Source organism: Ovis aries, chromosome 14 (assembly GCF_016772045.2).
Source record: "Ovis aries strain OAR_USU_Benz2616 breed Rambouillet chromosome 14, ARS-UI_Ramb_v3.0, whole genome shotgun sequence".
NCBI lineage: Eukaryota > Metazoa > Chordata > Mammalia > Artiodactyla > Bovidae > Ovis > Ovis aries.
In genome coordinates, this window is record NC_056067.1 from 45980219 (window position 1) to 46007057 (window position 26839).

The 26839-nt window shown below is 53.3% G+C and overlaps 3 protein-coding genes across 11 annotated transcripts; all 3 read right to left on the bottom strand.

The window, feature by feature from the left end:
* Nucleotides 1–1347: 1347 nt before the first annotated feature.
* On the bottom strand, nucleotides 1348–6389 carry SYNE4 (spectrin repeat containing nuclear envelope family member 4). The gene is made up of 8 exons (XM_060397844.1): nucleotides 6141–6389; nucleotides 5584–5734; nucleotides 4385–4528; nucleotides 3759–3896; nucleotides 3429–3687; nucleotides 2408–2511; nucleotides 1666–1724; nucleotides 1348–1580 (listed from the first exon to the last, which is right to left on the bottom strand). The coding sequence occupies exons 1-8, from the start codon at nucleotides 6266–6268 to the stop codon at nucleotides 1400–1402; spliced, it is 1164 nt and encodes a 387-aa protein (XP_060253827.1). The 5' UTR covers nucleotides 6269–6389; the 3' UTR covers nucleotides 1348–1399.
* Nucleotides 6390–6936: 547 nt separating this feature from the next.
* On the bottom strand, nucleotides 6937–12754 carry ALKBH6 (alkB homolog 6). Of its 7 annotated transcripts, none has more exons than XM_027977438.2 (7): nucleotides 12676–12754; nucleotides 11786–11868; nucleotides 11401–11427; nucleotides 9438–9498; nucleotides 8914–9065; nucleotides 8498–8701; nucleotides 6937–7374 (listed from the first exon to the last, which is right to left on the bottom strand). In XM_027977438.2, exons 1-7 carry the CDS (start codon nucleotides 12698–12700, stop codon nucleotides 7111–7113), a joined length of 816 nt encoding a protein of 271 aa, XP_027833239.1. In that variant the 5' UTR covers nucleotides 12701–12754; the 3' UTR covers nucleotides 6937–7110. The 7 variants fall into 7 exon arrangements, with proteins under 7 accessions (XP_027833239.1, XP_014955475.2, XP_042086772.1 ...); XM_015099989.3 differs by having other exon boundaries at nucleotides 8585–8701; nucleotides 11401–11469; XM_042230838.1 differs by having other exon boundaries at nucleotides 8555–8701; nucleotides 11401–11469.
* A 418-nt stretch (nucleotides 12755–13172) lies between these two features.
* CLIP3 (CAP-Gly domain containing linker protein 3) lies at nucleotides 13173–26350 on the bottom strand. 3 transcript variants are annotated; one of them, XM_027977408.2, is made up of 14 exons: nucleotides 26262–26350; nucleotides 25721–25944; nucleotides 21917–22056; nucleotides 21739–21832; nucleotides 21374–21535; nucleotides 20874–20992; nucleotides 20138–20374; nucleotides 17466–17601; nucleotides 17217–17345; nucleotides 16201–16344; nucleotides 16009–16132; nucleotides 15738–15802; nucleotides 15295–15367; nucleotides 13173–14715 (listed from the first exon to the last, which is right to left on the bottom strand). In XM_027977408.2, the coding sequence occupies exons 2-14, from the start codon at nucleotides 25884–25886 to the stop codon at nucleotides 14661–14663; spliced, it is 1644 nt and encodes a 547-aa protein (XP_027833209.1). In that variant the 5' UTR covers nucleotides 25887–25944; nucleotides 26262–26350; the 3' UTR covers nucleotides 13173–14660. The 3 variants fall into 3 exon arrangements, with proteins under 3 accessions (XP_027833209.1, XP_027833211.1, XP_027833210.1); XM_027977410.2 differs by having other exon boundaries at nucleotides 25721–25961; XM_027977409.2 differs by having other exon boundaries at nucleotides 25721–26044.
* Nucleotides 26351–26839: the final 489 nt, after the last annotated feature.

Sequence of the window (26839 nt, forward strand, 5' to 3'; positions counted from 1 at the left end):
GGGGACTGGATTCCCCAGCTGGCAGTTCAGCTTGGTGACCTGAGAGAAGAGGGCTTTCACAGTCCAGTTAGTGATGGCCAGCCTGGGAGCCCACCATGTAGTGTTTGAACAGAGCACCTGGATGAATGCAGGCTACCCCTCTAGTAGCCTGTGGCAAGCACCTGTACCTCTTTGCCTGAGAGTCTTTACAGACAGGAGAGGCTGGAAGTGCTGGGGAGTTAACATCTCCAGGATTAATCCTGAATCGATGAGAGATGAGAGCTGGTACATATATGCCACAAGTCCTTCACCTCTTGTGTGTCCCACAATCTCCCAGAGGTCCCTAGGGGGATGGCACACCAATGCCCAGAGAAGCAACCAGCTCACTGACTCCCTTCCCTGGTTCACTTCCCACTCCCCTATCAATTTGCTTAGGATCACCCCCCCCCCCAAAAAAAAACAACTACGTGTGCTTGAGGGACTTCCCTTGTGGTCGAGTAGCTAAGACTCCGCTCTCCCAATGCAGGGGGCCCAGGTTTGATCCCTGGTCAGGGAACTAGATCCCACCTGCCACAACTAAGAGTTCAAATGACACAACTAAAGATCCCTCATGCTGCAACTAAGACCCAGCACAGACAAATTATAATTAAAATACCCCATAAAAAAATGGGGTGTATAAATATATATACACACTGTGTTTTAAAAACAAAAAACTATCTGTGCTGGAATCTTTGATGGTCTGGGGGAACCCAACCCAAGATGGGCTGATTCAATTCTATATTCTGTGCTCAAGGCAAAGGGATCTGTGGAAGGGGTTGTCAAGATGTACCAGGATCATATCAAACATTGTCAATATTCAAGCATCCAGTATCCTCACACATCCTGCTACAGAATGAAGGTTTGTGTCCCCTCAACACTCATAACCCTCAATGTGATGGTATTAGGAGGTGTGGCGCCTTTGGGACCTGATCAGATCATGAGGGTGGAGGCCTCATGAAAGGGGTTAGTGCCCTTCTAAGAGACCCCAAAGAGGGACTTCCCTAGGGTCCAATGGTTGACACCATGCTTCCAATGCAGGGGGTGTGAGTTTGATCCCTGGCCAGGGAACTAAGATCCCACATGCCATGTGGCCAAAAAAAAGAAAAAGAGAGAGAGACCTCAGAGTTCCCTGGCCCCTCTTTGATGTGAGGACACAGGAAGAAGATGGCTATCGATGAACCAGGAAGTAGATCCTCATTAGACACTGAATCTATCAGCACCTTGATCTTGGACTTTTCAGCACCCAGAACTGTGAGAAACCAGCTTCTGTTGTTTCTAAGCCACGCAGTCTATGTTATTTGGTTACAGCAGCCCAAACAGACTAAGACATATCCTTTAGCAGGGACTATTTATTACCTATGTCTATGTCTAGACGGCCTTCTCACATTGGAGGGGGACCATTGACATAGCTGAGCTCCAGGTAAGGTGTCCTGATCAGTTGCGAAGGAGAGCAGCAGGAGCCCCCTGACATGGGCAGGAACAATGTGATACCCACCAGGAAAAGGAAGAGGAGGAGGAGATGGAAGAAGGTCAGAGGTCGCCTGGATGAAGGAGTGGGCACTCTGTGAAGGGAAATGCAGTGTTAAATGTACCAGTGGGTGCCACCATGAGCCCTGTCCCCCAAACTCCTCTCCCAAAACGTCTTACCCAGGGTGCGCCTCCAGCATCACATCTTGGAGACTGGGAGATGCTTGCCTCATCCTGTCCTAAACATAGAGAGCCACCAGCAGCAGAATGGGTGGAAGTGACATTTAATGTGCTCTTTACCTTACTACCATAGACAAGCAGAACTGGGCTTATTTCTCCTCCTCTCCTAGCACCCCTTCCATCCTCAAGCCCCCATGGGGACTTGGAATAGCTCCAAGTGTACTGGAGGTCTGTCTGTGCCTTCCCTCCATGCAGTCCCCCTTTTCCCGGTAACGGTGGTTCAACTTGGAGAGGACGGTATCATAATTCCTCACTATTCTGAATTCACAATTCTACCTCCATAACTAGGCATGTGACCAGATCTGGCCAATCAGAGCCCTCCTTCAGCTTGGCTACTGTGATTGGTGGCGAAGCGGGAGTCCGACCTAGAACTTTTGCTGCCTGTGAGTCTGGAGCATTCTCTTCCGGGGTGAGTGAGCCAGTGGGAAGAGAATGTGTAGCTGCTGGGGCAGCCATGTTGCTGAGAAGAAATCCACCGTGAAGTAGAGCCCAAGACAGGGAGGGACTGCACCCTGGCAGTATTTGAGGTCTGAAATTCAACAGCATCTAGACTTTTAAGTTAAGTGGTGAAAAAGAACAACAACCCAGCATCCCCTTTTTGTGTGTAATTCAGTCAGGGTTGGGTTGCTGTCACTTGCTATCATGATTCGTGAGTGATACACCTGGCTGAGGACCAACTCACTCGAGACTTCCAGAGCAGGGGTTGTCTTCGGTGACTTGCTATGTGTTTTCGGTGGCTGAGGCCCGACATGAGCATGTCCTGTGGGGGGAGAGAGGTGTGGGTTCCTTGGAGAATCAGTGACAGACACAAAGTTGAGGAAGCACCACGATGGCAGTATGGTGTCATATAGATGAGATTCTGGGGGAAGAGCGAGATCTCAGGGAGAGATGAAGAGAGGGCCAGAGCCCAACAACAACAGCAAACCCGAAAAGAGAGACATTATTTATTCATTCACGCAACAAATATTTAATGAGTGTCTGTTACACTCCAGGTACTGTCCTAGGAGTTGAGGACACAGTGGGCACAGAAGCAGGCAAAATGCTGGCATACATGGAGTTTATATTCTAGCAGGAGACAGAGAGACTGTAATTTAATAAGCATATAATGGCAAGATGTGGTAAGTACTGTTAGGTGCTAACTTTTCACTCAGTCGTGTCCGACTCTTTGTGATCCCATGGACTACAAAGTCTATGGAATTCTCCAGGCCAGAATACTAGAATACCGGAGTGGGTAGCCAATCCCTTCTGCAGGGGATCTTCCCAACCCAGGGATCAAACCCAGGTCTCCCACATTGTAGGCAGATTCTTTACCAGCTGAGCCACCAGGGAAGCCCAAGTAAGAGGATAAGGAGTAATAATGTTCTGAGGCCAGGGCAGGTCTCTCTGAAGGGGTGATATTTGAGGAGAGACTGGAGTGAAGGAGGAGGGGAGCTGGGCATGCATCTGGGGGTTTGGAGATGGGAGTGTGTTTGAAATGTCTGAAGAGTCAGGAGGGTAGTGTGGTTGTGGTGGGGTGAATGAGGGGGACAGTGAGAGGAAATGAGGGCAGAGAGACCCGGAAGGAGAACACTGAGACACCAAAAGAGAAAGAGACACTGGGAGAGACAGAGCCAGAGGTTTGAAGGCCTTCTCGAAAGGCCAGGACCCTGCTAGGAGACACACAGAGGGTCCCATGGGTGCTTGGAGGGAGGAGGTCACCCCACCTGCTCTCACCTCCAGGCTTTGTCCTCTGCTCTGGGGGCCCCTGTGGCCACACAGCTCACACGGAGCCCCTGGCATCCGGGCTGTCCTTCGCCCTAAAGGCTCAAGGTCCCCAACGTCCCCCGCCGGGTCCCATTCCAACTCTGCTGGCGTGGGGAGGCTACTGGGTGCCCAGGGCCCCCAGACCCCACCAGGGCCCGGCCCATCTGAGTCCCCCTCGAACTCCAAGTCCTGTTCCAGTGTGCTGGCCTCCTCCAACACCTGCTCAGAGGACAGAGGTCATGAAGGTTGAGACTGGCACCCGCGCCAGGGACCACCAGGGTGGGCCATACCAGGCTGGTGCTGACCAGCTGGGCCTGCAGCCGCCACAGCTGTCGGAAGATGCTGTCTTGGTGGGCTCTGAAGGCCTTCAGGAGTTGCTCCAGGGCTGCCCGGGTCTGAGGCTCACTGCGCTGTGCCAGCTCACTGCGCTCAGTGCATCATCAAAACGCTCAGCTGCACACACGTAGGTCTGCCTACACACACACACACACTGGGTACACATGGTTGGACATCATCAATACACCCCACCCTGCTGCCTACACACACACACACACACACACACACACACTGGGTACACATGGTTGGACATCATCAATACACCCCACCCTGCTGCCTACACACACACACACACACACACACACACACACACACACTGGGTACACATGGTTGGACATCATCAGCACACACACACACACACACTGGGTACACATGGTTGGACATCATCAGCACACCCCACACCACACCACCCCGCTGCCTACACACAGACACACACAGACACACACCACAGGGGCACCAGAACACCAGAGACCTAGGACTGGAGTTACTACCCCCACCCTCTTCCCATCCAGACATGGGGAACATGGAACAGATCCATTTCCAAGGGAAGCTGGCCCCCACTCCTGAGGCCCTTACCCACCTGCAGCTGGACCATCCTGCTCTGGGCTGACACGCAGGGCCCCAGGCCTCGCTCCAAGTCCTGCAGCCAGAGGCCCAGCCCCAGAAGACAAAGATGCAGACTGTCCTGATCAGCCTGTAATACCTCTCGGCTAGAGATGGGGTGCTGGGGAACACAGGGCTGAGTCAGGGCCAGTGAGCCAACCCGGACCTTGTTCCCATTCCCATTGCACCCAGGCTCCTGCCTTCTGGATGCTTCTCTGCAGCAGAGTCCATCTGTGGGTGTGCCCCAAGGCCGCTCCCACCTAGAGAAACTTCCCAGTGGAGTCAGGCCCAAGAACCTCTAGTTCAAATTCTCCAGGTTTTCAAGGCTCCTAGAAACTTGTCCATATAGGGCCTGGGGGTCTTGGAGAGGGAAGGGTAATGGAACCAAATTACTCCCACAGGGAACACCAGGGCCAATGATGAGATAATTCTTGGACTTCCCTGGTGGTTCAGTGGTTAGGAACCCACCTGCCAATGCAGGGGACACAAGTTCGATCCCTGGTCCAAAGACTACTTGCTCTGTGGCAACCAAGCCCGCGCCACATCTCAACTACTGAGCCCATGCACCGCATCTAGAAAGCAGCCCCACTATGAAGAGTCAGACACATTGGAGCAACTGAACAACAATAACAACTCTCTGCAACTAAAGAAAGCCCACATGCAGCAATGAAGACCCAGCACAGCCATGCCGTTGCTGCTGCTGCTAAGTCGCTTCAGTTGTGTCCAACTCTGTGCGACCCCATAGACAGCAGCCCACCAGGCTCCCCCGTCCCTGGGATTCTCCAGGCAAGAACACTGGAGTGGGTTGTCATTTCCTTCTCCAATGCATCAAAGTGAAAAGTGAAAGTGAAGTTGATTAGTCATGTCCGACTCTTCGAGACCCCATGGACTGCAGCCTACCAGGCTCCTCCATCCATGGGATTTTCCAGGCAAGAGGACTGGAGTGGGGTGCCATTGCCTTCTCCGCAGCACAGCCATAAATTAAAAAAATATTAACATAATTCTCTCTCAGTTGATAAAATATGAAGTAGTAGGTCAAGAATCATTGTCTAGAGCATCCCACCCCCACACAGTTGGCCAACACTTTTCCAGAATCATCCCTGGTGTGGAGGGCAGACTCTAGGAGACAGACAGGAGGTGGGGGCTGGCCCAGGGGCCCAGGTCACCTCAACTCACCTCTAGGTTTTTTGCTCCAGCTGACTCCTCAAGGGAAGAGGGCGCTGGCAACCTGGGGAGGTCAGCAACAGGCTCCAGGCCCCTTGGCCCACCCTGGAAGTGCTCTGGAGGGTCCAAAGAGTCCTGCCCCAGCTTCTGGGCCTGTTCTGACCTGGGAGGTGGAGGACAATGACAGGCCCCTGGGTGAGTCTTCAGTGAAAGTGAAAGTGAAGTCGTTCAGTGGTGTCCGACTCTTTGCAACCCCATGGACTGTAGCCTACCAGGCTCCTCTGTCTATGGGATTTTCCAGGCAAGGGTACTGGAGTGGGTTGCCATCTCTTTCTCCAGGGGATCTTCCCCACCCAGGGATTGAACCCAGGTCTCCCGCATTACAGGCAGACACTTTACCATCTGAGCCACCAGGTGAGCTAGGTGCCCATTATTCACTCTACCCCACCCCTGTCCCGGGTTACCTCTCCCATGTCCCCATGTCCCCAGGAGGTCTTAGCCACAATACCTCCTACCCTGGTAATGCCCCCACCACTTTGGACCCCAGTTTCTAAAGCCCCAGCCCCTACCTGATGCTCTCCTCTCCAGATGCAATGCAGATTGTGTCTCCAGTAGCGTCCAGCTCCCTAGGCGCTCCAGGGGGGTGACTGAAGGGCTCTGAGGGGGATCTAGGGCCCAGAGGTGGGGGCCGGGCCATATTTGGGAGCCTGGGGACGAAGAGTCAGTGAGGACCCCCAGCAGGAGCCCTTTTTCTAGCCCCAGTCTCCTTGAAGACTTCCTCAGTAGGACTCACCCAGGCCTGAGGCAGCCAAAAGCCCAGGGGCAGGTTCAGCTCCACCTCCTTCCAGGTGGAACCTGGACCCAGGTAATTTGATGCCTAGCTCAGGTGACCCTATCTCCACTTAACTCCTTCCTCCCTAGTATACCAGTAGCTGACTTTCAAGCTCACCCCACCCAACTAAAGGGTTTCCAGATATGACCCTCCCTGCTCAAGAGCCCCAAGTTCTGAATCACTCTGAGACCCAGACCTCTCATCCTGGGAACCCACATCTGCGTGTGCATGTATATTCAGTCATGTGGGAGGCTTTGCCAACCCCATGGACTGTGGCCCGCCAGGATCCTCTGTCCATGGGATTTCCCAGGCAAGAATACTGGAGTGGGTTGCCATTTCCTACTTTAGGGGATCTTCCCCACTCAGGGATTGAACCTGTGTCTCCTGCATTAGCAGGGGGACTCTTTATCACAGAGCCACCTGGGAAGACCCCCTGGGAGCTCACACCATTCTTCCAAGGTCACAGACGCAGACCCCTTCGGGAGCCCAAACATCTGCCCACCCCCACCCCCAAATGTCCAAAACCAGAGTAAGACTTTTTTGTTGTTGGTTTATTTGGAATGGGTCCTCTTCCTGTGGTTTCCACACAGGTACTGGAAAATAACCCGAGGGGAGCCACCTCTACCCCAGAGATCCAAGGTCACAGGAAGGTAGCAGTCCAGAGCGGGAGGGAGCTCGGGAATCCGAGCAGGTCCTGGGCCCTGGCGTCACTTGCTGAGTAGGAGGCCAGCGCGCAGCACGCGGGGGACTCGGCGGATGGTCAGCGAGACGCGGGTGCCGCGCACCAGGCGGGCTCCCGGCTGCGCCGAGGGGCAGGCGGCGGCGTTGGGCGGCAGGGAGGCTGCCTCGAGTGCGTCTACGCTGGCTGCCGCGATGCCGTGGAGGAGGCGCGTGTAGGCGGTGCCACGGAGCACCAGCAGGCTGCGCGGTTCAAGCAGCAGAGAGGTGGCCGGCCGGGCCGGGGGCCGGGGCTGCGGGGAGGGTTGAAGGTTAGCGGGTCCCCAGAATTTGGTGGCGGAGGCAGACGAGAGTTCAGCAAGTTTGGGGGTTCAGGTCAGTGAGTTCCAGGGGCAAAGGCTGAGGGGCAAGTGTGCTCCTAAGAATCAAGGCTTTGGAATGAAAATCCCAAGAGCGACGGGGCCAGGGCCTGGAGGGGAGGGGCACGAGGGGAGGGAAAGGGGAGTGGTCGGCAGTCTTTTGGGAAGGGGTAGGAACTAGGCTGCAGATGGGGGCGTCTCGGTGTCTAAAGAATCTTCAAGGGTCTGGGACTGAGGGATCAGTGGTCCCAGTAAACTGGGTGAAACTGGGCCAAGGACTTGGCTGAAGCCAGGAAGGGAGGGAGAGAGGAGCGGGTGTGGTCTGGGCGGACGTGAGGGTATCTCAGGATGCTTTGAGGACACCAGCAAGGTGGGGGGCAGACAGGAGCATGTAGGATTGACAAAGGGAGCCCGGGGAATTCCCTGGGGGTCCAGTGGTTAACACTCTGTGGTTCCATTGCAGGAGATGAAGTTTCTGTTCTAGCCAGGGAACTAAGGTCCTACTTGCTGGGTGGTATGGCCAAATAAATAAAAGTTTTTTTCTTTTCTTTTTTTTTTTTTAAGGGGGAACCCTAAGGAGCAGCTGTGATCAGGGTATCCAGGGTAGTTTCTGTGAACACTGGGGGGTCAGACATGCATCAAAGAAAGAGGTCAGGGAAATTGTCATGAGCAACCCTCACAGAATGGGGCTTGAGCAGTGAGTCCTGGGTTGAGGTGCCAAGAGAATCTGGAGGTGTCCTGCATGACAGATCACATTATTGGAGTGGGAGGGAGGAGGTCAGTATTGGGGTGCCTATGCAGTGGCCACTGAGAGTCAGGGTGTCTGGGAGGATGTCAGAGACACCCCTGAGGGGATGGTTGTGGCGGTATCAGGATATCAGTGTCTGTTGGAGAACTGGGGAGCCCTGCCTGCCGTATTGGAGTGCTCACTCTAAATATGCGGGGCCAGGACATCTGTAGGAAGTCAGGATAGTTGCTCAACAGGTGGGGGTATTGGGGTATCTGTGAAGATCATGATTTCTAGGGCACCCTGCAGGTAGATGGGTATCAGAGTTACCTCATAGGTGGGTGGAACCAGGGTCTCTTGGAGGATATGGGAGGTCGGAGCACTCACAAGTGGCTGGGGCAGCATCTCAGGGCCCACCTGCTCTGTTGGGTTATCATCCTCTGGCTGCCGAGGCTCGTAGAGGTCCAGCATGGTGTGAGAGCCCAAGCTGATAGTGCTGACGGTCGGGTAGTACAGTGGCCCATCCTCGTGGGGCTGAGGAGTGAGTACCAGGGCTGGATGGGGCAGGAGTCCACACATCCCCACCCCCAACCCTCTGAGGTGAAAGGTGTCCCCCAGCTGGGGACAGGGAGGCGAATGCTTGGTTGGGCTATGTGAACCGCTTAATGAGAGTGGACGTGGGTCAACATGATGCCCTGCCCCGTGGTGGGTCCCAGGTCTCGAGGGTGGGGTGAGAGAGTGGTTACCATGATGCCCTCCCCAGGCAGATACTGGTTTACGAGGACGTGGTTGGCTGGGAGACCCCCAAAAAGGCTGAGGTCAGACACTTTGTCCACATAGCGCTGGAGCCACGGTGGCAGTCGCTCAGGAACCATCCCCCGGGGATGGGGGAGCCCACCTGGGGGAGGATAGTGGGGTGCTGAGGGCACCCAACCAAGGAGCTCTGGCACCAACGAGCCCCCATTAGGAATATCTTAGTGGTTGGTAGCACTCTGACCTCCTCAGGGACCCCTAACTCTTTGGAGATCCCCACTCCACTCTTCAAAGCTTTCCTGCTTCTCCAAAACGTAGAGATACCCCCCAACCCATCAGGAAATTCTAACCCCTCAAGACCTCTACTGACCCCTCAGAATCCTCCTGGCCCTTGGGATCCCTTCAGCCCTCAGGGACCCCCCCACCTTCGCCTCAATGTCCTGAGACTATCAAACCTGACATGCCTACCCCAGCCCACATCCCTAGGTCAGCTATGCTCACAGTCAGGGACACTCACCCCAGTTCTGTAACTTCCTCCCGGAGAGCTGGGTCCATTTTGGCTTTGGGGCATTGAAGACCTGGGAGATAGAAGGGGGTCAGTCCTTTTTCAAGGACCACCCTCTCTGATTCTCCCACCCAGGCCAACAAAGCGGTTTCTACCTGGGGTGGAAATGGGTCATCTCAGTGTCTGTGGGATCATTCTCTGGGATAATGTTCCCAGGATTTTGTTGTTTGCCTTTTCCCCCTGTGGAGACCACAAGCCTCAAAGCTGACCTGTGTCTACCAGGATTGAGAAAGGGCTGTACAATCAGGGTCTGAATCTACCCAGAGCTGTGGGCTGGACTGGGCTCTTTCACCTCAGCAAACAGTCTGCACTCTAATTTTCTGATCCCTGGGCTATCTCAGGACAGTCTGAGTTCTGGAACCTCCTTGTTCCTATTGCCTGAGGGAGAAAAAGTGCTAAACTGGGTTATTCAATACAGTCAAGAGAGTATTTTGAAAATTCTCCACTGCCAAGACCCCAGGGGTCTCGAAAGGGTTGTCTCAAAGAAGTCTAAGAAGGGACTTCCTGGATGGTTCAGTGGCTGACTCCACACTCCCAATGCAGGAAGCCTGGGTTTGATCCCTCGTCACGGAACTGTTAACATATCCCACACGCTGCAACTAAGAACCCTCATGCCACAGCTAAGAACCTGCATGCCGCAACAAAGTCTGAAGATCCTTAATACTGCAACTAAGACCCGGCACAGCCAAATAAATACTAAAAAATAAAAAGTTGGACTTCCTTGGTGGTCCAATGGTTAAGAATATATCTGCCAATGCAGGGGACATGGGTTCGATCCCTGGTTTGGGAAGATCTCACATGCCGCAGGGCACCTAAACCTGTGCACACAACTTACTGAGCCCACACACCCTACAGCCTGTGCTCCTAAAACAAGAGAAGCCACTTCAGTAAGAAACCCGTGCACCACAACAGAGGGTAGCCCCTACTTGCCGCAACTAGAGAAAGCTTGCGCACAGCAAGGAAGACCCAGAGCAGCCAAAAATTATTTAATTAATCAAAAAGCATCTTTAAAAAAATAAGCCTAAGAAATCTCCTTATTTCCTTCATGGTAATGGGGCTGGGATGGGTTGTCTCAGTAGGAGAGTCTGAGCTCTCAACCTAACTCATTCCTGGGCCTCAAACAAGATAGGAGTAGTTGAGACTGCACAGGGCAGGTTCAGGCTCTGTAACCAAGGCTCTGGGGCTGCAAAGGGCTATCCCATGCATGGATTCTGAACTTTGTAAAACTCTTCTTCTTTCCCCAAACCTTAAGAATAGAATACAGACTGTACTATCTAACACAGGTGGTCTGGGCTTGGTAACCTTGTTCCCAAGGCTCTGGGTCTATGCTGAGCTATCAGCGGAGGGAAGCGTTTACTCTTAACATTCTGAGGCCTGAACTATTTCAGCACAGAAATCTGAACACTGTAAATTCTTCATTCCCCAAATCTCAAGGGCCTGTCTCAAGGGCCTGAACTGGGCTCTTTCAGCCTGTGTTGTAACTTCCTTTTCCTTATAACAGTAGCAGGATTGGGTTGTCTTAGCACGGAGAGCCTAAACTCCATAATAAACACCACCTTTCTAGGAATCAGTTTGGGAAGTTCACTGGTGCTCTAGTGGTTAGGATTCAGCGCTTTTATTGCTGTGACCTGGGTTCAGTCCCTGGTCAGGGAATGAGATCCCGCAAGATGTATGACTTGGCAAAAAAAAAAAAAAAATCAGTTTGGTTTCCCCTAAGCCTCCTGGGAAAAGCTCTTTAGCCAGGCCCCGGCAGGTGTTGAGAAAGGAATAGGGAAGGTGAGGGATGGGTGCTGGGCGGCACTCTCCTTTCTGCCAGGGTCTTCACTGTGGCTTTGTCGGCTCTCACATGAGAGCTGGGGGTTGGAGAGGGATCTGGGAAGAGGAGAAGAACAGACCAGAAGGGTGTTGAGGTCACCTGTCGAAGCAAATACTCCTCCTCTTCCTTGGAGATGAAGTCAGGGATGTAGTAAATTACAGGTGGTGCCTAGGACAGAGAGATCCCCCTGAAGGTGTGGCCCTTTCACCCGCAGACTAGTGCTAGCACCCATGCGCAGCCCCTCCTCTGGAGTGTAGCTCAGGATGTCCCCAGACAGGCCAGGGCCTTAAGTCAAGGGACCGATGACTATTTGGGGGATGAGGAGGTGGGGGTGAGGATAGGGCTGGACCCTGAGGGTAAGAATGGAGAGGGAGGGGTCAGGCCCAGCCCACAAACCCAGGAGTTAGCCTCCCTATCCATCTCCACTCTTATCTCCCACCCTCTAGTCCCCACCTTCACCCTCTGCAACCCCAGTCCTGACAACCTGCTCCACCCTGAATGGCTCCAGGGCTGGGACCCTGGCATCCTGATCCTCCATCGACAGCAACTCCAGGTACCCGGTCAGACCTGTGGGGAGGGGAGAAGAACATGCTGAAGTAACCAAGCCTGCCGCCCTCAGATTATGATCCAGCTTTCTGCTCTTACCATGGGCCACAGCCTCAGCTCAGACCTCTAGGGAAGCTCTCTTGGTTTCTAAAACCTAAGTCCTCAGTATCTCAAAAGCCACTCAGTGCACAGCCCCCACACTTGCCCGGACACAATGAGCACCCAGAATACTCCCCCAAACTCCATCCACCAAAGGTCCATCAAACTACACATATTTGCTGTCTTAAGCTCCCCCAGAGAACAGCCTCTGACTCCATCCGCCGCCTTTCCCAAGAGCTCCACACATATACCCTAGGGCTACACACCAGAGTCCCTTTAAACACCTTGATTTGAGACCTCATCGTAAAAACTGCCATGCCCTGACTAAGCACAGCGCAGCATGCATGCCTAAAAACTGCAATCCTGCTCTCCAACAGTGTTCAAGGTCTTCACAGATTCTCCTCCCTCCTCAAGCCCTTTCAGACACTCCATTCTGAGCACCCTTGTGCCCCCAGTCTAAGCCTCCTCAGACATACCCATTTTCAGTCTCCTCGGATCCCCCTCCTCTAGACTCCCTTCTCTTCCGGAGCGCCCCTTCACTGCAGCACCCCTGGACCTGTGACCCTGAGTCTGACTCCTTCCACGCTCCAAGCCCCCTGGACCCCCCGACTCTGTCTTCTAGAACTCCACATTCTGAGCTTCCTCGGACTCCCACATGCGCTTCCCTGGGTCCCCACTCTCAGCTCTCTTGGACCGCCATCTCCACCCTCGGCCACCCCGCAGACTGACCGTCCACCAGTGACCCCTCCAACATCCAAATTCAACATCCCAATTCCCTTCCCAGCTACTTCCGCCCCCATGCACGACTGCCCGACGCAGGCATCCTCAGACCAATGGGAATTCTCAAAAGCGCTAAAGCTCCGCCTTCCACCCAATAGGCGCTCTCACAGAGTGTCGCCCCGCCCCCTCACCCTCGTTCGGTGATAGGCTATGCCTCCTGGCCTTTGAGCCACTGGACCCTTCAGAGACCGAGCTTCGTCTGGACCGACCAATGAGAGCTTCAGAACGGAATCCGTCCACACTGCGGAGCGAGCCCAGAGTAGAGCCCACAGGAAAAACGGCTGTGTTGGAAGGACTACCCCCCCCCCGGCCCCCCGCAGGTTAGGCCATCCTATATACGAGCCGTAGGGAGACGAGACTGAGGGAAGGACTTCCTCTGCCATGCTCCCCTAGTAAGGGTTAGAGGCACGGCCGTTAACTCCCTAAACACCGACCCCACACAGAAAGCCATAGAAACGTCTTTATTGAAGGGGATGGGGGTCATGCTGAGTTTGGGGACATGCAGTGAAGGGGCAGTCGTGAGCTGTCCTTGGTTTTCAGGGCCCCAGGTCTGCCCTGGACACCCTGGGCCTTCAGGGTCTCCGTCGGCTTCTGCTGGTCTGTCCAGGGTGCTCTGAGGTCCTTCAGGGCCAGTAACTTAGATTTGGTGTTTTGGACCTGTGACCAGAACGTAGACTGAAATGGGGGCTCCAGGATTTGGGATCCCCTCAAGGCCTCGATGCTCCTCGTCTATTAGAGAGGGAGGCTTGAGGACTTGGGGATTCCCTTGGGACTGGGACTCTTGGAATTTGGGTATCTTGAGATCCATGGACTTGGGGCATTGAAGTCCTCTGGTTTCCAGGGATGAGAATTTCTGTTTGGGGGTCTCCTGGTGCCTATGAATAGGGCTTGACATGCCCTGGATGCCCAGGATGCATATCCTGACTACAGTCTCCTCCATCTCAGGCATAGGGACTTCCATGGTTGGGTTTCCTGGGGGCTTGGAACTGGATTTTTTAAATTTGGGATTCCCTGGGGATTTGGGGTTCCATGATTTGGGGGTCCTGGGAGTTAGGGTTTGGGGCTCTCCTAGGGGCTGTAGGAATTAAGGGCAGAGGGAAGTTTGGGACATGTACTCTGGGGGTTGGGATCCTGAGTCCCAGAATGGGGCCTCCAAATTTTGGGGTCCCCCAAAGGGGGAAATCATTACTTAAAAAATAGAGAATTTTCTGGGAGCCTGGCCAGCACAGGTGCTGTGGGCCACATGGGGTGGGCTTCATACAAGGCACTGGGGGTTTCTTGAGGGTGCAGAGGATAGGAAGACTTGGGGGTCCTGTAATTAGCACTTCCAGGACTGTTTTGGCATCTGTAAATTGGGGGTGACAGTGGGCTGGTTAATGTGGGTCTCTTCTTGAGGGGTAAGAGTAGAGGTTTTTGTTAATGGAGGGAGTGTCCGATTGCAGTCTAAGGGTTTTGGGGTGACCATGGGAGTCACAACATCTTGACAGGACTGATATTAAATGTGGGTCTGTTACTCTTCTCTGGAGATGTTTCTTTCAAGGGGGTTTGATGCGGGGAGGGTCTTTGTTAATAGGGAATGGTTCTGCTCCAGTGACTAGTGACTCAGGAATGTTCTACTGTGGAGCATTATGTAGAGTAAGTCACCATCATTTGGGGTGAGATGGAAATCTGTTAATTGGAGGGTCTGATCTGAGGGGTGGGACTAGCCTGAAGGTACTACACTCAGGGAATCTCTTTCTGGGTAACATAGGGTCTGTATTTGGGGGGTCATCATGGGGGAATCTGTTAATAGGGCCTCAGTGATCGAGGGCTGGCTAATGGGGTCTCTATTCTGGATGTGTTACTGGGAATCTCTATCTCAGGGTGACTCGGGGGTTCCTTGTGTCAGGAGACGCTAGAGGGGGCTCTGTGTCTCTGTCAGATGTCCAGGGCCTCTAAGACTGCATCTCCGCCCTCAGCATCCAAGGAAACCAGCAGCAGAAGAGCAACCTGGGGAAAAGAACTGTGTCACAGTCCCAGATGTGGGAGCATCTGGGCCCATCCCCACCTGGCTCTTCCCCAAGGGTCTGGGATTTGCCCTTTCTGGGTTCTGCCTCCACCTTTCCGGCTCTCTCGGGCTCTTCTGGAGCAGAGGGTGTTCTGTCTCCCTTATTTTTGTTTAGTTGCTAGTTGTGTCTGACTCTTTGTGACCCCATGGACTGTATATAGCTCACTCCCCTGTCCATGGGATTTCCCAGGCAAGATTATTGGAGTGGGTTTCCATTTCTTTCTCCAGGGGATCTTTCCCACCCAGAGATTGAAACCCTGTCTCCTGCTTGGCAGGCAGATTCTCTACCACTGAGACACGAGGGAAGGTCTTACCTGCCTCTTAAAAATTGAATTCACCAGGATTCATGGTGGGGCCTCACTCTCTAAAGACTGTTTCTGGGTAAGCTAACTTTAGTCCTAAGTTTTCCTAACCTCTATTTCCAGCCCCAACCAGAACTCCAGACCCCTCTGTCCAGTGGCCTGGTGGATGGCTTTCCCTGAATTATCTCACAGGAGAGGGGACCAAGGGTTGCTACGCACCTGGAGATGGAGTTTTCTGATGCGATGTCCTTTGGGGTCCGGACTGTTGTGAAAGTGCGTTTGGGCTGCGTCACTGAAGAGAGGGGCAAGGTCTCAGGTGATGGGATGACAGACCCACCTCTGTCCTCAGTATCCACCCAGACTCTTTGTCATTAATATTTATCTACATCCCCAATATCCTACACTTCCAACAGCCATCTAGACTCTCTTTTCAATAATATTCCCTGTGTCCTCTGAGACCTACCCATGTCCCCAGTGCCTGCTCAGAACCTTGTCAACATCCTCTTCTCCATAACACCCATCCTTTTGGGGGTCCAACTCATCATTTTCCTGGATCCCCAATTAAACACTAGAGATCCTGTCACCAGCATATACCTAAGGACCCATGACCTTCCTGCCTACCCTCAAACCACATTCCTCCGCACACCCATCCTGCAACTCACTTGTCACTTGATGCACTTTTTTGGCTCCAACATTGTCCCCAGGGGGGTCAGTGGATCCACCAATCCTGGGGAGATATGAGAAGTGGGAGGAGTCAGAGCCACAAGAGGCCAGGGTCTGGCAGGAGCTGAGCTACAGGGGGCCTACGAGGAAAGCGCTAGGGTATAGGGGTGGGTGTCCACTCTATCCTCCTGGTCCAAGAGGAGGAGACATCTATGGCGGGTATCAGGGCTCTAGGTAGTACCCTGGGCGATGATCAGAGTCTGGGCTCACCTCTGAATTCGAGATGCTGGTGCAAAGACGCCATGCTTCGGGGGGCAGGTGAAGTATCGGACACCGAAGACAGAGCCGTCGTGCTTGCCAGTGGGCTGGTCCAGCTCGATGCCATACCAGTACCCTGAAACAGGAGGGGGTCAGGACGCCTTGAGGCCCTGCCTGCCCCCCAGCCCATATCGTGATCCTCACCTGGGGCGAAGTCTGTCTTCCCATAGAAGCGCACAATCCCTTGCTTCTGGCCAGCGACGAGGACTTGGTCTCCAACCTCAGCCTTGGCTCCTTCGCGCTGCTGCAGGCTGCCCAGAGACGGGGATGATGAGGGTTTCTTCTTACCTGGGGGTGGAGGGGACAAGGGTTGAGGGTGAGGCCTCTAGACGCCAGCCCAGGGGTCGCTATGCCACCCAGAAAACCACAGGTAGGAACTCTGTCCTTGATCAAATGAGATGAACTGCCGAGCCCTTCTCTGAAATAGGAGTGCGGGGCTGGGGGGCTTGAAAGAAAACCCCAGCTGCCAGAGAAACTGGGGTTGGGGGCTTTAGGCGTGAGGGAGAAAACTGAGTCAAGAACCTAGAGCACCCCAAAAACTCTTTCTCAAAGTTAAGGATATTGAGGCCAAAGGAAAAACCGAGTGTCAAAAGTTAGAAATTGTCCTTTTAAAATGAAGGAGGGGGGGAACTTCCCTGGTGGTCCAGTGGCTAAGACTCACACTCCCAATGCAGGAGGCCCACATCAATCTCTGGTCAGGAAACTAGATTCTGCATGCCACAACTAAATATCCCGCATGCTGCAAGGAAGATGGAAGATCCCATGTGCCACAACTAACACCCAGCACAGCAAATAAATTTTTAAAATAAAAAATATGAAGAGGGGAAAATAAATAAAATGAAGGAGGGAGTTGGGTCTGAGGGTAAAGCAAGTCACTAAAGCCAGGAACCCCACAGATTGTTCCCTAAAACTGGGAGAAAGCCTTTGGGTCTAAGGGGAAGCTAAGTCACAGGGGGCAGGGAACACATACAGGTCCTTCCAAGAACTGGGTGGGACCAGTACTGAATCAAAGGAGAAACTCAGGTACAAAAGTCAGGGACTCAAGAGTTTGTCCTCTAAAATGGGAGTTTGGGCCTGAGCAAAAACTGAGTCACAGAAGCTGGGCTACCCACAGAATATCCTCAAGACTGGCTCCTGTCACCCCATGGGCTCCGCCTGACCTTTGTGTTCCCTGCGGCCCTTGCCAGTGACACGGGAGAAGTCCATTCGGGGAGTCCGAGGTGTAGAGGTGACGGATGAAGGAGGTGCGTCCACTGCCTTGGAGATCTTGGACACAGAGGCAAAAAGACCTGGGGGGACAGAGCCTGGGCTGGGAGTTGTCCAGGCCTCTGGCCCCTGCCCCATCATCACCCCCGTCCCCACCACTCAGTCAGCAGTATCACTGCTGAGTGGACCCCAGTGGGACTGACCCTGCTTGGGAGGGCAGATGAAGTACCGGACGCCCCCAACACTGCCATCATTCTTGCCCTCGGGTTCATCCAGCTCCACGCCCACCCACTGGCCACTGGCGAACTCCGTGGTCCCGCAGAACCGCAGCGTGCCCGTCTGGAGAAAACAAGGGAGGATATGGCTTGGGTGGGCCTTGGGAGGCCATAACATCACTGGCACAAGGAATTCCCTGGTGGTCCAGTGGTTAAGAGTCAGCACTTTCACTGCTCAGTCCCTGGAGATCTTGCAAGCTGCACAGAGTGGCCAAAAAAAAAAAAAACCATCAGTGGCAACCAGCAGCATGGTGGAGTGTATGAGGGAGCCCCAGGCTCAAATCTCAGCATCTCAGCTTGGACATCACCATTCACTGGCTATGTGACTTAACCATACTGTGCCTCAGTGTCCTCATCTGCGAAATGGGAGTAGAAATTGCACCCACCTTACAGGATTGTTACAGAGCTGCCCTGTCCAATGTAGTAAATAGCCACTAGCCACATAATGACAATTTAACTGAAATCAGGATCTCCCCCATGGTCCAGTGGTTAAGATTCCATGTTTCCACTGCAGGGGTTATGGGTTTGATCCCTAGTCAGGAAAGTTCCACATGCTGAGCAAGGTGACCAAAAAAGAAAAAAAAATAACTAAAATTAAATATTTCCCCAATTGTAGTAGACACATTCCAAGTTCTTAATAACCACATGTGGCTTGTGGCTACTTCACTGGACTATAAATACACAGAACAATCTCACAAAGTCTATTGGACATGAATGCTACAGAGACAGAAAAGCCCTCAGTACAGGGATTGGTGCTGAGTAAGGGATCAGTACGTGTTGACTATTAGTATACTGTCACTTTCGTAGAGGGGCTGCATGGGCCTCAGTGTCACCTGTAAAATGAGGATAACAGTCCACCTCAGAGTCTAGTTATCTGGTGGAAACATTTTTAATATATGTGGCATTGCTTAGCTGCAGTGAGTGTGGTTATTATCATTTGGGTGAGGTTCCTTCACTGCTCTAAGCCTCAGTTCCTTGTCTATAAAATGGGCCAAATAATAGTGCCTCCTTTGGAGAGTTGGTGTGGGGATCAGAACAGTGGCTGGCACACAAAGCGCACTTGGTGTACACCAAGCCCTGTTCTAAGGGCTTTACTCATTTTAACTAATTTAAACTTGGAAAAGAATCTAAAAGAGAATGGATATGTGTGTATGTGTAACTGATTCATTTTGCTGTACAGTGAAGCAAACTAACACAACACTGTAAAATACAAATCCATTTTTAAAATAAACCTCATACACCCCCCTGAAATGGGTATTATTAGTTTCCTTTTACAGATGAAGAAACTGATGCCCAGAGAGGTGAAATCACTGGCCCCACAGCTGGCAAGTGGCAGAGCTGAGATGCGCTTGAGCAAATCCTAATAACCACTTTGCTGTGCTGCTTCTCTCCAGGCAGAGACTGTTATTACATGTCTCCAGACAAAAGTTTCACCACTCTGGATTTCTTACAGTCTTCTATGTTGTAAAATGGAGAGAGTCAACCCCTCCTGCTTTCAAAACTGGGACACTGATTTGATTAGATCACGTACAAGAACTTTCCAAAGGGGGCTGATGCATGCAGAACTCTTGATTAGGAAACAAAGTGTGACTTTATGGCTTCTCACTGCACAAAGAAACAAAATTCAGTCACTGCAGTGGCCTGCAGGTCTAGTATGATCCAGCCCCTGCTAACCTTGCCACTTCACTCTCCCTAGATAACTCCCCTCCATGCACACTCCTCTGAGCCTTTGTACCTCTGGTTTCCTTTGTCTTATATTTTTACAAGATGAGCTCCATCCCATCTCAGCCCATATATCACCTCCTCAGAGATGCCTTCTCAGAAGACCCTAGCTAAAACCACCTCTGCCCTCGGCCAGGGCCAATTTATTAAGTATTTGCATTTAATAAATGTTTTCAAAGCCCTTGCTACTGGAAATTATCTTAACTGTGAGTTGACTTTATTGACTGTCTCTTCTTCAATAGAAATGGAGTTCTATGAGGGCAAGGCTGGGGCTGACACAGGTCTTTACCCCCAAGGATAGGCTGGGTCTAGCATGGAGCCTGAGGGACATCAGGTAAATGAATTCAATTTGGAATGCCTGGATGAATGAAGATATTCTCTGTCCTCTGGGACTTTATCCCTGCTCCCTCTTCCTAAGACCCCCCGCCTTTCTCCTTTTCTTCTCCTGGCTCACTCCTCCACATCTTCAAGTGGGTGCATTCCCCATCACACCCCTGATTGCTCTGATCCATACTTTTTTCCCAAGCAAAGGAGTGATCACTCTGGGAGCACAGGTGGCCCTGAATGGGGACCACAAGGCCCAGGGGGCCCCAAATGGGGCCGACCTGTGCTGATCACTCTGCCTGTGCTTCCCCACGAAAGCCACAACTGCTCTGGGCTGTCACTGTCAGGAGATGGATCTGTTGTCCCCCTTGGATTAAGAGCTCAGCCCAGCGTGGGGCATAATGGAGGCTCTAGCAGAACAACTGTGGGATGAAATAAACGCTGTGTGCATGCCCGGGAGGGTGGACAGACAGAGGGGACGAGTCTGGACTCTGCCCAAGGCCCCAGCTTTGAGCGCTGAGTCCTGCCCTCCCCTCCCTGCTCTAGTTCCTGACCTTCTGGCCATCCAGTAGCACGCGGTCTCCCAGGCGCAGGCCCAGTGCGCTGAGCATGAGATTGCCTGGGACGTTGTCATAGTTGGGTAGTGTGACCTTGGGGAGGGCGCAGGAGAGTGGCACTGCCTCCTCCAGTAGCGTCCTTAGCTCCTTGGCCACCAGTGCTGCCTCTGCCTTGTCCAGGGACATGTCCATGGGGTCTGGGACCACCTCTGCTGGCACTTGTCCCTTTCGGTTCTGTGGACCAACAGGAAGAGATGGGGAGAAAACTCAGTAGTGGTAGGCTGCCCTCCCACTGAGGCCATGCCCCCAGAGATCCTGGGTCAAGGTGAAGCAGAGATGGGAGTAAGGTCATGCCCTGGGCCAACATGGCAACAGGAAGGGATGGGGCATTAAGGTTCAGATCACGGTCCCCAGGGAAGCCCACCCCTAAGACCCCAGCCTGGGGATGTCAAGTATGGAGCCAACAGGGAATGAACGTCCCACTTCAGTAGTGTAGGTCATGCCTTCAGGGCCAAGACCCCAAACCCAGAAATGGGGCCATGGAAGTACAAACACAGAAGATGGGCTCCTGTGGTACCAGGTCAAGGGTCCAACTGGGCCAATGGGGAATGAGAGCGTCAAGAAAGGCAAGTGGTCCTGCCCCCCTCCCATCCTCTGCAGAGGCCTGCTGGCTGGAAAGGGATTGGGAAGGAAAGAAAAGGAAGGTAACAGGACTGGGCCAGGGTGGCAGTACCCGAAGCGCTGGGTTGGCGCCGTGTTCCAGCAAACACTTGGCCGCGCCCAGGCACAGGTTGGAGGCAGCGATGTGCAGGGCTGAGCCGTGGTTGAAGTCACTGCACGTGGAGTTCACCACTGGGAAGTGGGTGAGAGGAGGGTTCCAAGTGAGCGCCCTCGGCTCCCAGCCCTTTCGCTGCTGCCTTCCAGACTCCGGAAGTCCATCTCTTCATCTCTCTCTTAACCCGCAGGCTCCAATGCCTCCCGCAGGCTCGGACAGAGCCCCGCCCTTCCTCGGCCACACCCCTCCCGACTAGCTCCTGCCAGGTCCCAGCAGCGTTAAGGACCACTGAGCCCCATTTCCTGCGCCTCCCGCCTCCTATCCTGGCCTCCCAAGCGGGGACCATTAGTCACCTTCCCACCCTTCTTCACTCCCTACACCTGAGCACCCTCCTCTTGCTTCAAGACCTCCTTCCTCTCCTGGGCCCTGCCGGCTCCCAGCCTGGCCCCCCTCCTCACCTCGGGGCCGCGCACCCTTCAGCAGCACACGCACGAGATCGGGCACGTCGAAATAGGCGGCGTAGTGAAGTGCGTTCATGTTAGTCCAGCGGCTACGCAGGGTCACGTCTGCGCCCAGAGCCAGCAACTGCTGCGAGAGGCGCACCGCCGCCGCGGGGTCCCCTGCGCGACAGCCCAGGTCAGCTTGGGTCCCCTCCTCCCGAGAGTGGGGCCAGGGCCATGGGGCAGACTCTGGGCCTCAGGGACTGCACTTGGGGGTCCTAGGCTGTGGACTCAGGATGGAGGTTGGAGGGCTGGAGTTCTGAGAGTGTCGGGCGTGGGAGCCGAGGTTTGGGGGTTCATGGTTTGGGGGCTAGGACCCTCACCGACTCCGTGGGCCCCAGCCTTGCACGCATAATGGAGCAGTGTCATGTCGGTCAGCCCATCGCGATCATTCACATGGCAGCCTCGACGCAGAATCTAAGGGTGCCGGGGACCAGGGAGGGTTACCCAAACACGTGAGGGACCCCTTCCCCTCCTCCCTTGCATCACCAGTGTCCTTACCTCGTTGCCGATGACGTCGATCTTGTGTTGGACTTGGGGCACCCACTGACGCACAATGGCGAACAGCTCAGGGATGGTGGTCTGGGGGTCAAACAGAATCTCCTGGCAGGCAGGGTCGTTGGGGTCGAAGAAGGTGAAGGCTGGGGTGGTGAGAGGTCCAAGGTCACCCCCAGGCAACCTGACCCCGCCTCCTTCCACCCTGAGATACAGCAGCCCTAGGTCTTTGTCTTTAAGACCTCCTAAGGCAGGGTCTCACACTGGTGGCCTTTGGGCCCTGGGCATTTTCTGTGTGGCCAGCACGAGGTTTCAAAATAAAGAGGTTTCACATAAAATTTAGGATGCCCTCTGTGTTTTGAAAAATTAAAGATCAGGCAATTCCTGTATAACAGCCACCTCCACCTCACGAAACAAGTGTGACAAGGAGTCTGCATGCCAAAGGGGATTGCTACTGTTCTGGCCCATGGTACCCTGTCAGTCTGGGCACGATTAGGCCGCATCTCCAGAGTAAAGAAAAAAATTTTAATATTGATTTATTTATTTGACTGCACTGGATCTTAGCTGCGGCATGTGGGATCTTTGTTGTAGCAGGCGGTATCTAGATCTAGTTCCCTGACCAAGGATTGAACCCAGGCACTCAGCATTGGGAGCACAGTCTTAGCCACTGGATGACTAGGGAAGTCCCAGAGTAAAGAAAACTTAAAAGCCAAAAATCAGTTTTTAAGAAAAATCTGCCCAATTTTTCAGCTACTGTGCAGTCCACATAAAATGTATCCATGGGCAGGATCCAACCTGTGGCCAGCCAGGGGGAAACCCAGAGGAAATCCATCTCTCTGCTGTAGACTCTGAGGATTGCCCTCTAATAATGTTCAGCACCCAGCACAGGGCTGGCATGTGGTGGGAACTCAGTGCCTGTTGAACGGATGAGCACATGAATGACCGGATGATAGAGAGCCCAGGGAAGTACCGTACAGTCTCCAGCCGGCAGCCTGTGTGCTCCTTTAAAACCCCAGCCCTTCTTGGCGGAGATCCCTGCCCTGGCTCCCATCACACTCGAGTACAGATCCAAATCTCACTCTGGCCAAAGGCCCTGCACCAACTGGCCTTGTCTGTTCTTTGCTCTCTCCCCCTCACTCATTCCCCTCCAGTCACACTGGCCTCCTTCCGTCCTTTCAGTCTGCCAGGCAAATTGCTGTCTCAGGGCTTTGTGCTTGCTGTTTTTCTTGCCAGGGCCAGCCTTCCTCAGATCTTCTTAAGGCTCCAGAGAGGCCTCCCCAGACCACCCTGGCTAAGTAAGCACCTCTGCCCTTCTCCATCTCTTGCTCCCCCCGCCCCCAATTCTTTTTTTTTTAAATTTGGCTGCATTGCAAGGCATGTGGGATCTTAGTTCCCCAACTAGGGGTCGAACTCACACCCCCTTCACTGAAAGCACAGAGCCTTAACCATTGGACCGCCAGGGAAGTCCCTCTTGCCTTTTTAAAAATTTCTTTAAGAATATCACTACTTGGGTACTTCCCCAGCCATCTGCTGGTTAAAACTGCAGAGACCTGGGTTCAATCCCTGATCAAGGAACTAAGATCCTACATGCCTCATGATGTGGCCAAAAAAAAAACCCCAAAACCCATTACTTGTTTACTCCTTCCTCCCTCCTCTTTTCCTCTCTTTCTCTTCTTCCCTCTTTTCCCTCTATCTCTCTTTCTCACTTGTCCCCCTCACTGGGACATTTCTGTTCTCCCTTATCCCCAAGGCCCTGGCATCCAGGAGATGCTCAGTCTCCACTGAATTAATGTACACACTTAATCAACACGTACACGAGTTTCTCTTGGAGTCCACCTTAGCCCTCTCTCTGGCCTCAACCACATGTTCAGATTCCTTCACCTTCTGTGACCAAACCCTCCTTGTTTCACAAGCAGCAGGGTTCCTGGGGGTGGGGAACAGACACCCTAGGCTCTTTGACATCCCAGCAGGCCACAGGCCCCAGCCACATTTCCAAAGGAAATTTTCCAGTTTTCCGGGATGGATACCCTGCCCTGCACACCCAGATAATGTTATTTTTCTATCAGACTGAGGGCAACCTTTAGCCTCTCTGATCCCCCTCTAGGGAGTGACACACGTCCACAGAGGCCATCCCTCTTGCCCTATCCTGCTGGTGCCTACACTCTGAACTTGGAACCTAGTTGAACATACAGCTACTGAGGATTCTCAGCCAACATCTAAAAGCCTCCTCCTATACCCAGTTCTGGCTGAGCTCCACTCTCTCTATGCAGTAACCAGAGGGAGCTTTTAAAAATATAAATCAGAACTGCCACTCCCCTGCTTTTAAATACCCATGCCCCCGCCCCCAACTACTCTCCCCACCATCACATTTAAAATATACACGAAGTCCTCACAGTAGCCTTGAAGGCCCTTCCCAGATCTAGCCCTTGCCAACCTCTCACTTCAACTCTGATCACTCCCTAACTGCAGCACCATGAGTTTCTTTTTGTTCCAAGCTCAGTCCTGCCTCAGGGCTTTTGCAACTTGCTAGTTACAGCCTGGAACTCTTTTTCCAGGTCTCCTATGGTTGATTCCTCCTCTTGCTCAGTTGTTGTTTAGTCACCAAGTCGTGTCCCAACTCTTTGCGACCCCATGGACTGGAGCCCACCAGGCTCCTCTGTCCATGGAATTCTCCAGGTAAGAATACTAGAGTGGGCTGCCATTTCCTTCTCCAGGAGAGCTCCCTGACTCAGGGATTGAACCCACATCTCCTAATTGGCAGGTGGATTCTTTACCACTGAACCACCAGGGAAGCCCCCCTCATGCTCAGGGTTTCCACCTAAATGCTTCCTCGTCAGAAAGACCCATCCTGACTGCTCTATCTCAAGGTGCTGCCCCCTAGCCATTCTCTATTATTATATCTCCATCTTTTATTTCTTTCATAGCATTCACTCCAATCTGAACGTATCTGATTTTTTTTTTTTTTCTGACCATGCCTCATGGCATGTGAGAGTTACCGGACCAGGGATCAAACTCATGCCCTTTGAAGTAGAAGTGCAAAGTCCTAACCACTGGACCCCCAGGGAAGTCCCTGAACTTATCTGATTTATATATCTGTTACTTGTTTAGTCTTGCCTTCTCTCCTGAGAGCAGAGATCATGCCTGGAGTGCTCACCATTAAATCTCCATCTCCCAGCAAAGGCTTGTCACCGAGTATAGTACTGCTGGTGAATGAGTAGACACTTTCTATTTATCTAAGAGGACACCTCCCTCTCAGCTCCACAGCTTCCTACCTCAGAACCTTCACTCCTGTGGTCACCTCTCCTGGGATCCCCTTCCCCTTGTTAACCCTCAGTCCATCCTTGGGTCTCCCTTGAATGTTATTTATTCAGGAAAACTGTATCTTAAAAGGCTCTTGCAGACTCCTATTTTTGGCAAACACGATTCTCATCATGTCTTTAATTATGTACCTGTATTTTTGTACTTATTTGTGTGACCATTATTGAGGCCTGTGAATTTTCTTAGGCAAAGACTAGATCTGTCTGCCCCACCTCCTAGGTCCACAGCAGGCTTTCAAAACATGCTTGTTGAATGACTAAAGGACTGAATGATGTGTCATGAATCAAATATTAGGATTATCCCAATTCCATTCTCCAGTGGGTGAATGAATGAATGAATGAAGGGGGGTAGGGATGCAAGGGCCATGACTCCTCCAGACCACCTTCAAATCCTCGGGAGTCCTCCCACCATCTCCACCAGCGGAGTTTTCAGCCAGACCTCCCTGGCCACCCAAGGCTCCAGGCCATATTGCAGGATGGGGAGGGGGGTTACCGTAGTCCTTGGGGAGGGGGGCTGGTGCCGAGGGGTGCACAACAGGCTTCTGCCGGCGCTCCTGGGTGGGGCTGGGGGGCTCCGGGACAGGCTCATCCTCCTCCTCCTCCTCTTCTTCCTCCGCCCTGAGCGGCGGGGCCATGGGGGCAGGATCTGTCTTAGTCATGGTCCTCGGTGGCCCTCGGGGGGCAGGTGCAGAGTTGGGGGTGGGCTTCAGGCAAATCCTAGGGGCAGAGGTCCACTAGAGAGGGTGATCCGCAGTCTCCAGAATCTGAGCCCCTCAAAACGCTCCCAGGGCTCCGGATGGCTCTCACGCCCCCAGCACTGGATTTTGGGCAACCATAGAGATGTCAGTCACCCATCAGAGGACCCTGGTTTGCGGGCCTACGGTCTACCATTTCCCCCAGGCCAGTCCCCCATTCTTCTCCTCCCGCGTCAGGCCCCTCAGTCTAGGCCGCCCCCTCCCCGGGTTTGTTTATCTCAGGATGCAGGATGCTTTGCCCCTCCCCTTCTCCGCCGGCCTCCCCTCTACCAGTCTTACCTTGGGTGGATGGGGCTGAAGACCAAAGCTGAAGCCGGGGAAACTGGAGTAATGGGGTGTCAGTGTCTGGAGAAGTGATGGGGGAGAAGGAGACAGAGAGAAGGGGATGAGGCCCAGACGCCGACGGGGGGATGGGGGTGGAGAGGGAGGGGCACTGACAGCGCATGCGCCGTGTCACCCCCAACCAGGCGCGGGGGCGGAGACAGCGTGAGGCTGTTTGCATTGATGAAAAGGCTGCAGGCAGGGATGGGAAGGGAAGAGACACCGAGGATGGGGAAGAAGAAATGGCCACCAAGAAAGATGTGAGGCTTGGAGACAGAAGGAGAGATGAAGCAGTTGTTCAGTCGCTAAGTCCTGGGAAAACCGGCCCAGTCCTTCCCGCTGTGATAGCGCCTTCCCCGCAGGCCTGCAAACCAGACCAATTAGGGCAGGGGTCTCTGTGGTGGTGACAGGTGTTCTCTCTCTCTGACGTATCAGACCTGACCTCTTCTCCATGTTCGCCCGAGACAAGTGATGTCTCAGAGGGATGGTTTTGTAGAGACTCCTAAGGTCATTGTCACGGTACTTGTCGCAGAGTG

What these genes read in the sequence shown, in the direction of transcription:
- SYNE4 (XM_060397844.1), bottom strand. Translation starts at nt 6,268, where the DNA reads ATGGCCCGGCCCCCACCTCTGGGCCCTAGATCCCCCTCAGAGCCCTTC. An exon ending in TCTGGAGAGGAGAGCATCAG is followed by an intron (nt 5,735 to 6,140) that starts GTAGGGGCTGGG and finishes TCCACCTCCCAG; the next exon opens with GTCAGAACAGGCCCAGAAGC. An exon ending in AAGCCTGGAGGTGAGAGCAG is followed by an intron (nt 2,512 to 3,428) that starts GTGGGGTGACCT and finishes TGATTCTCCAAG; the next exon opens with GAACCCACACCTCTCTCCCC.
- ALKBH6 (XM_027977436.2), bottom strand. Translation starts at nt 12,700, where the DNA reads ATGTTGGAGGGGTCACTGGTGGACG. An exon ending in AGCCATTCAGGGTGGAGCAG is followed by an intron (nt 11,470 to 11,785) that starts GTTGTCAGGACT and finishes TCTCTGTCCTAG; the next exon opens with GCACCACCTGTAATTTACTA. An exon ending in GAGGAAGTTACAGAACTGGG is followed by an intron (nt 9,066 to 9,437) that starts GTGAGTGTCCCT and finishes ATCCTCCCCCAG; the next exon opens with GTGGGCTCCCCCATCCCCGG.
- CLIP3 (XM_027977408.2), bottom strand. Translation starts at nt 25,886, where the DNA reads ATGACTAAGACAGATCCTGCCCCCATGGCCCCGCCGCTCAGGGCGGAG. An exon ending in GGGCCGCAGGGAACACAAAG is followed by an intron (nt 16,345 to 17,216) that starts GTCAGGCGGAGC and finishes CTCCACCCCCAG; the next exon opens with GTAAGAAGAAACCCTCATCA. An exon ending in TCAGAAAACTCCATCTCCAG is followed by an intron (nt 14,716 to 15,294) that starts GTGCGTAGCAAC and finishes TCTTTTCCCCAG; the next exon opens with GTTGCTCTTCTGCTGCTGGT.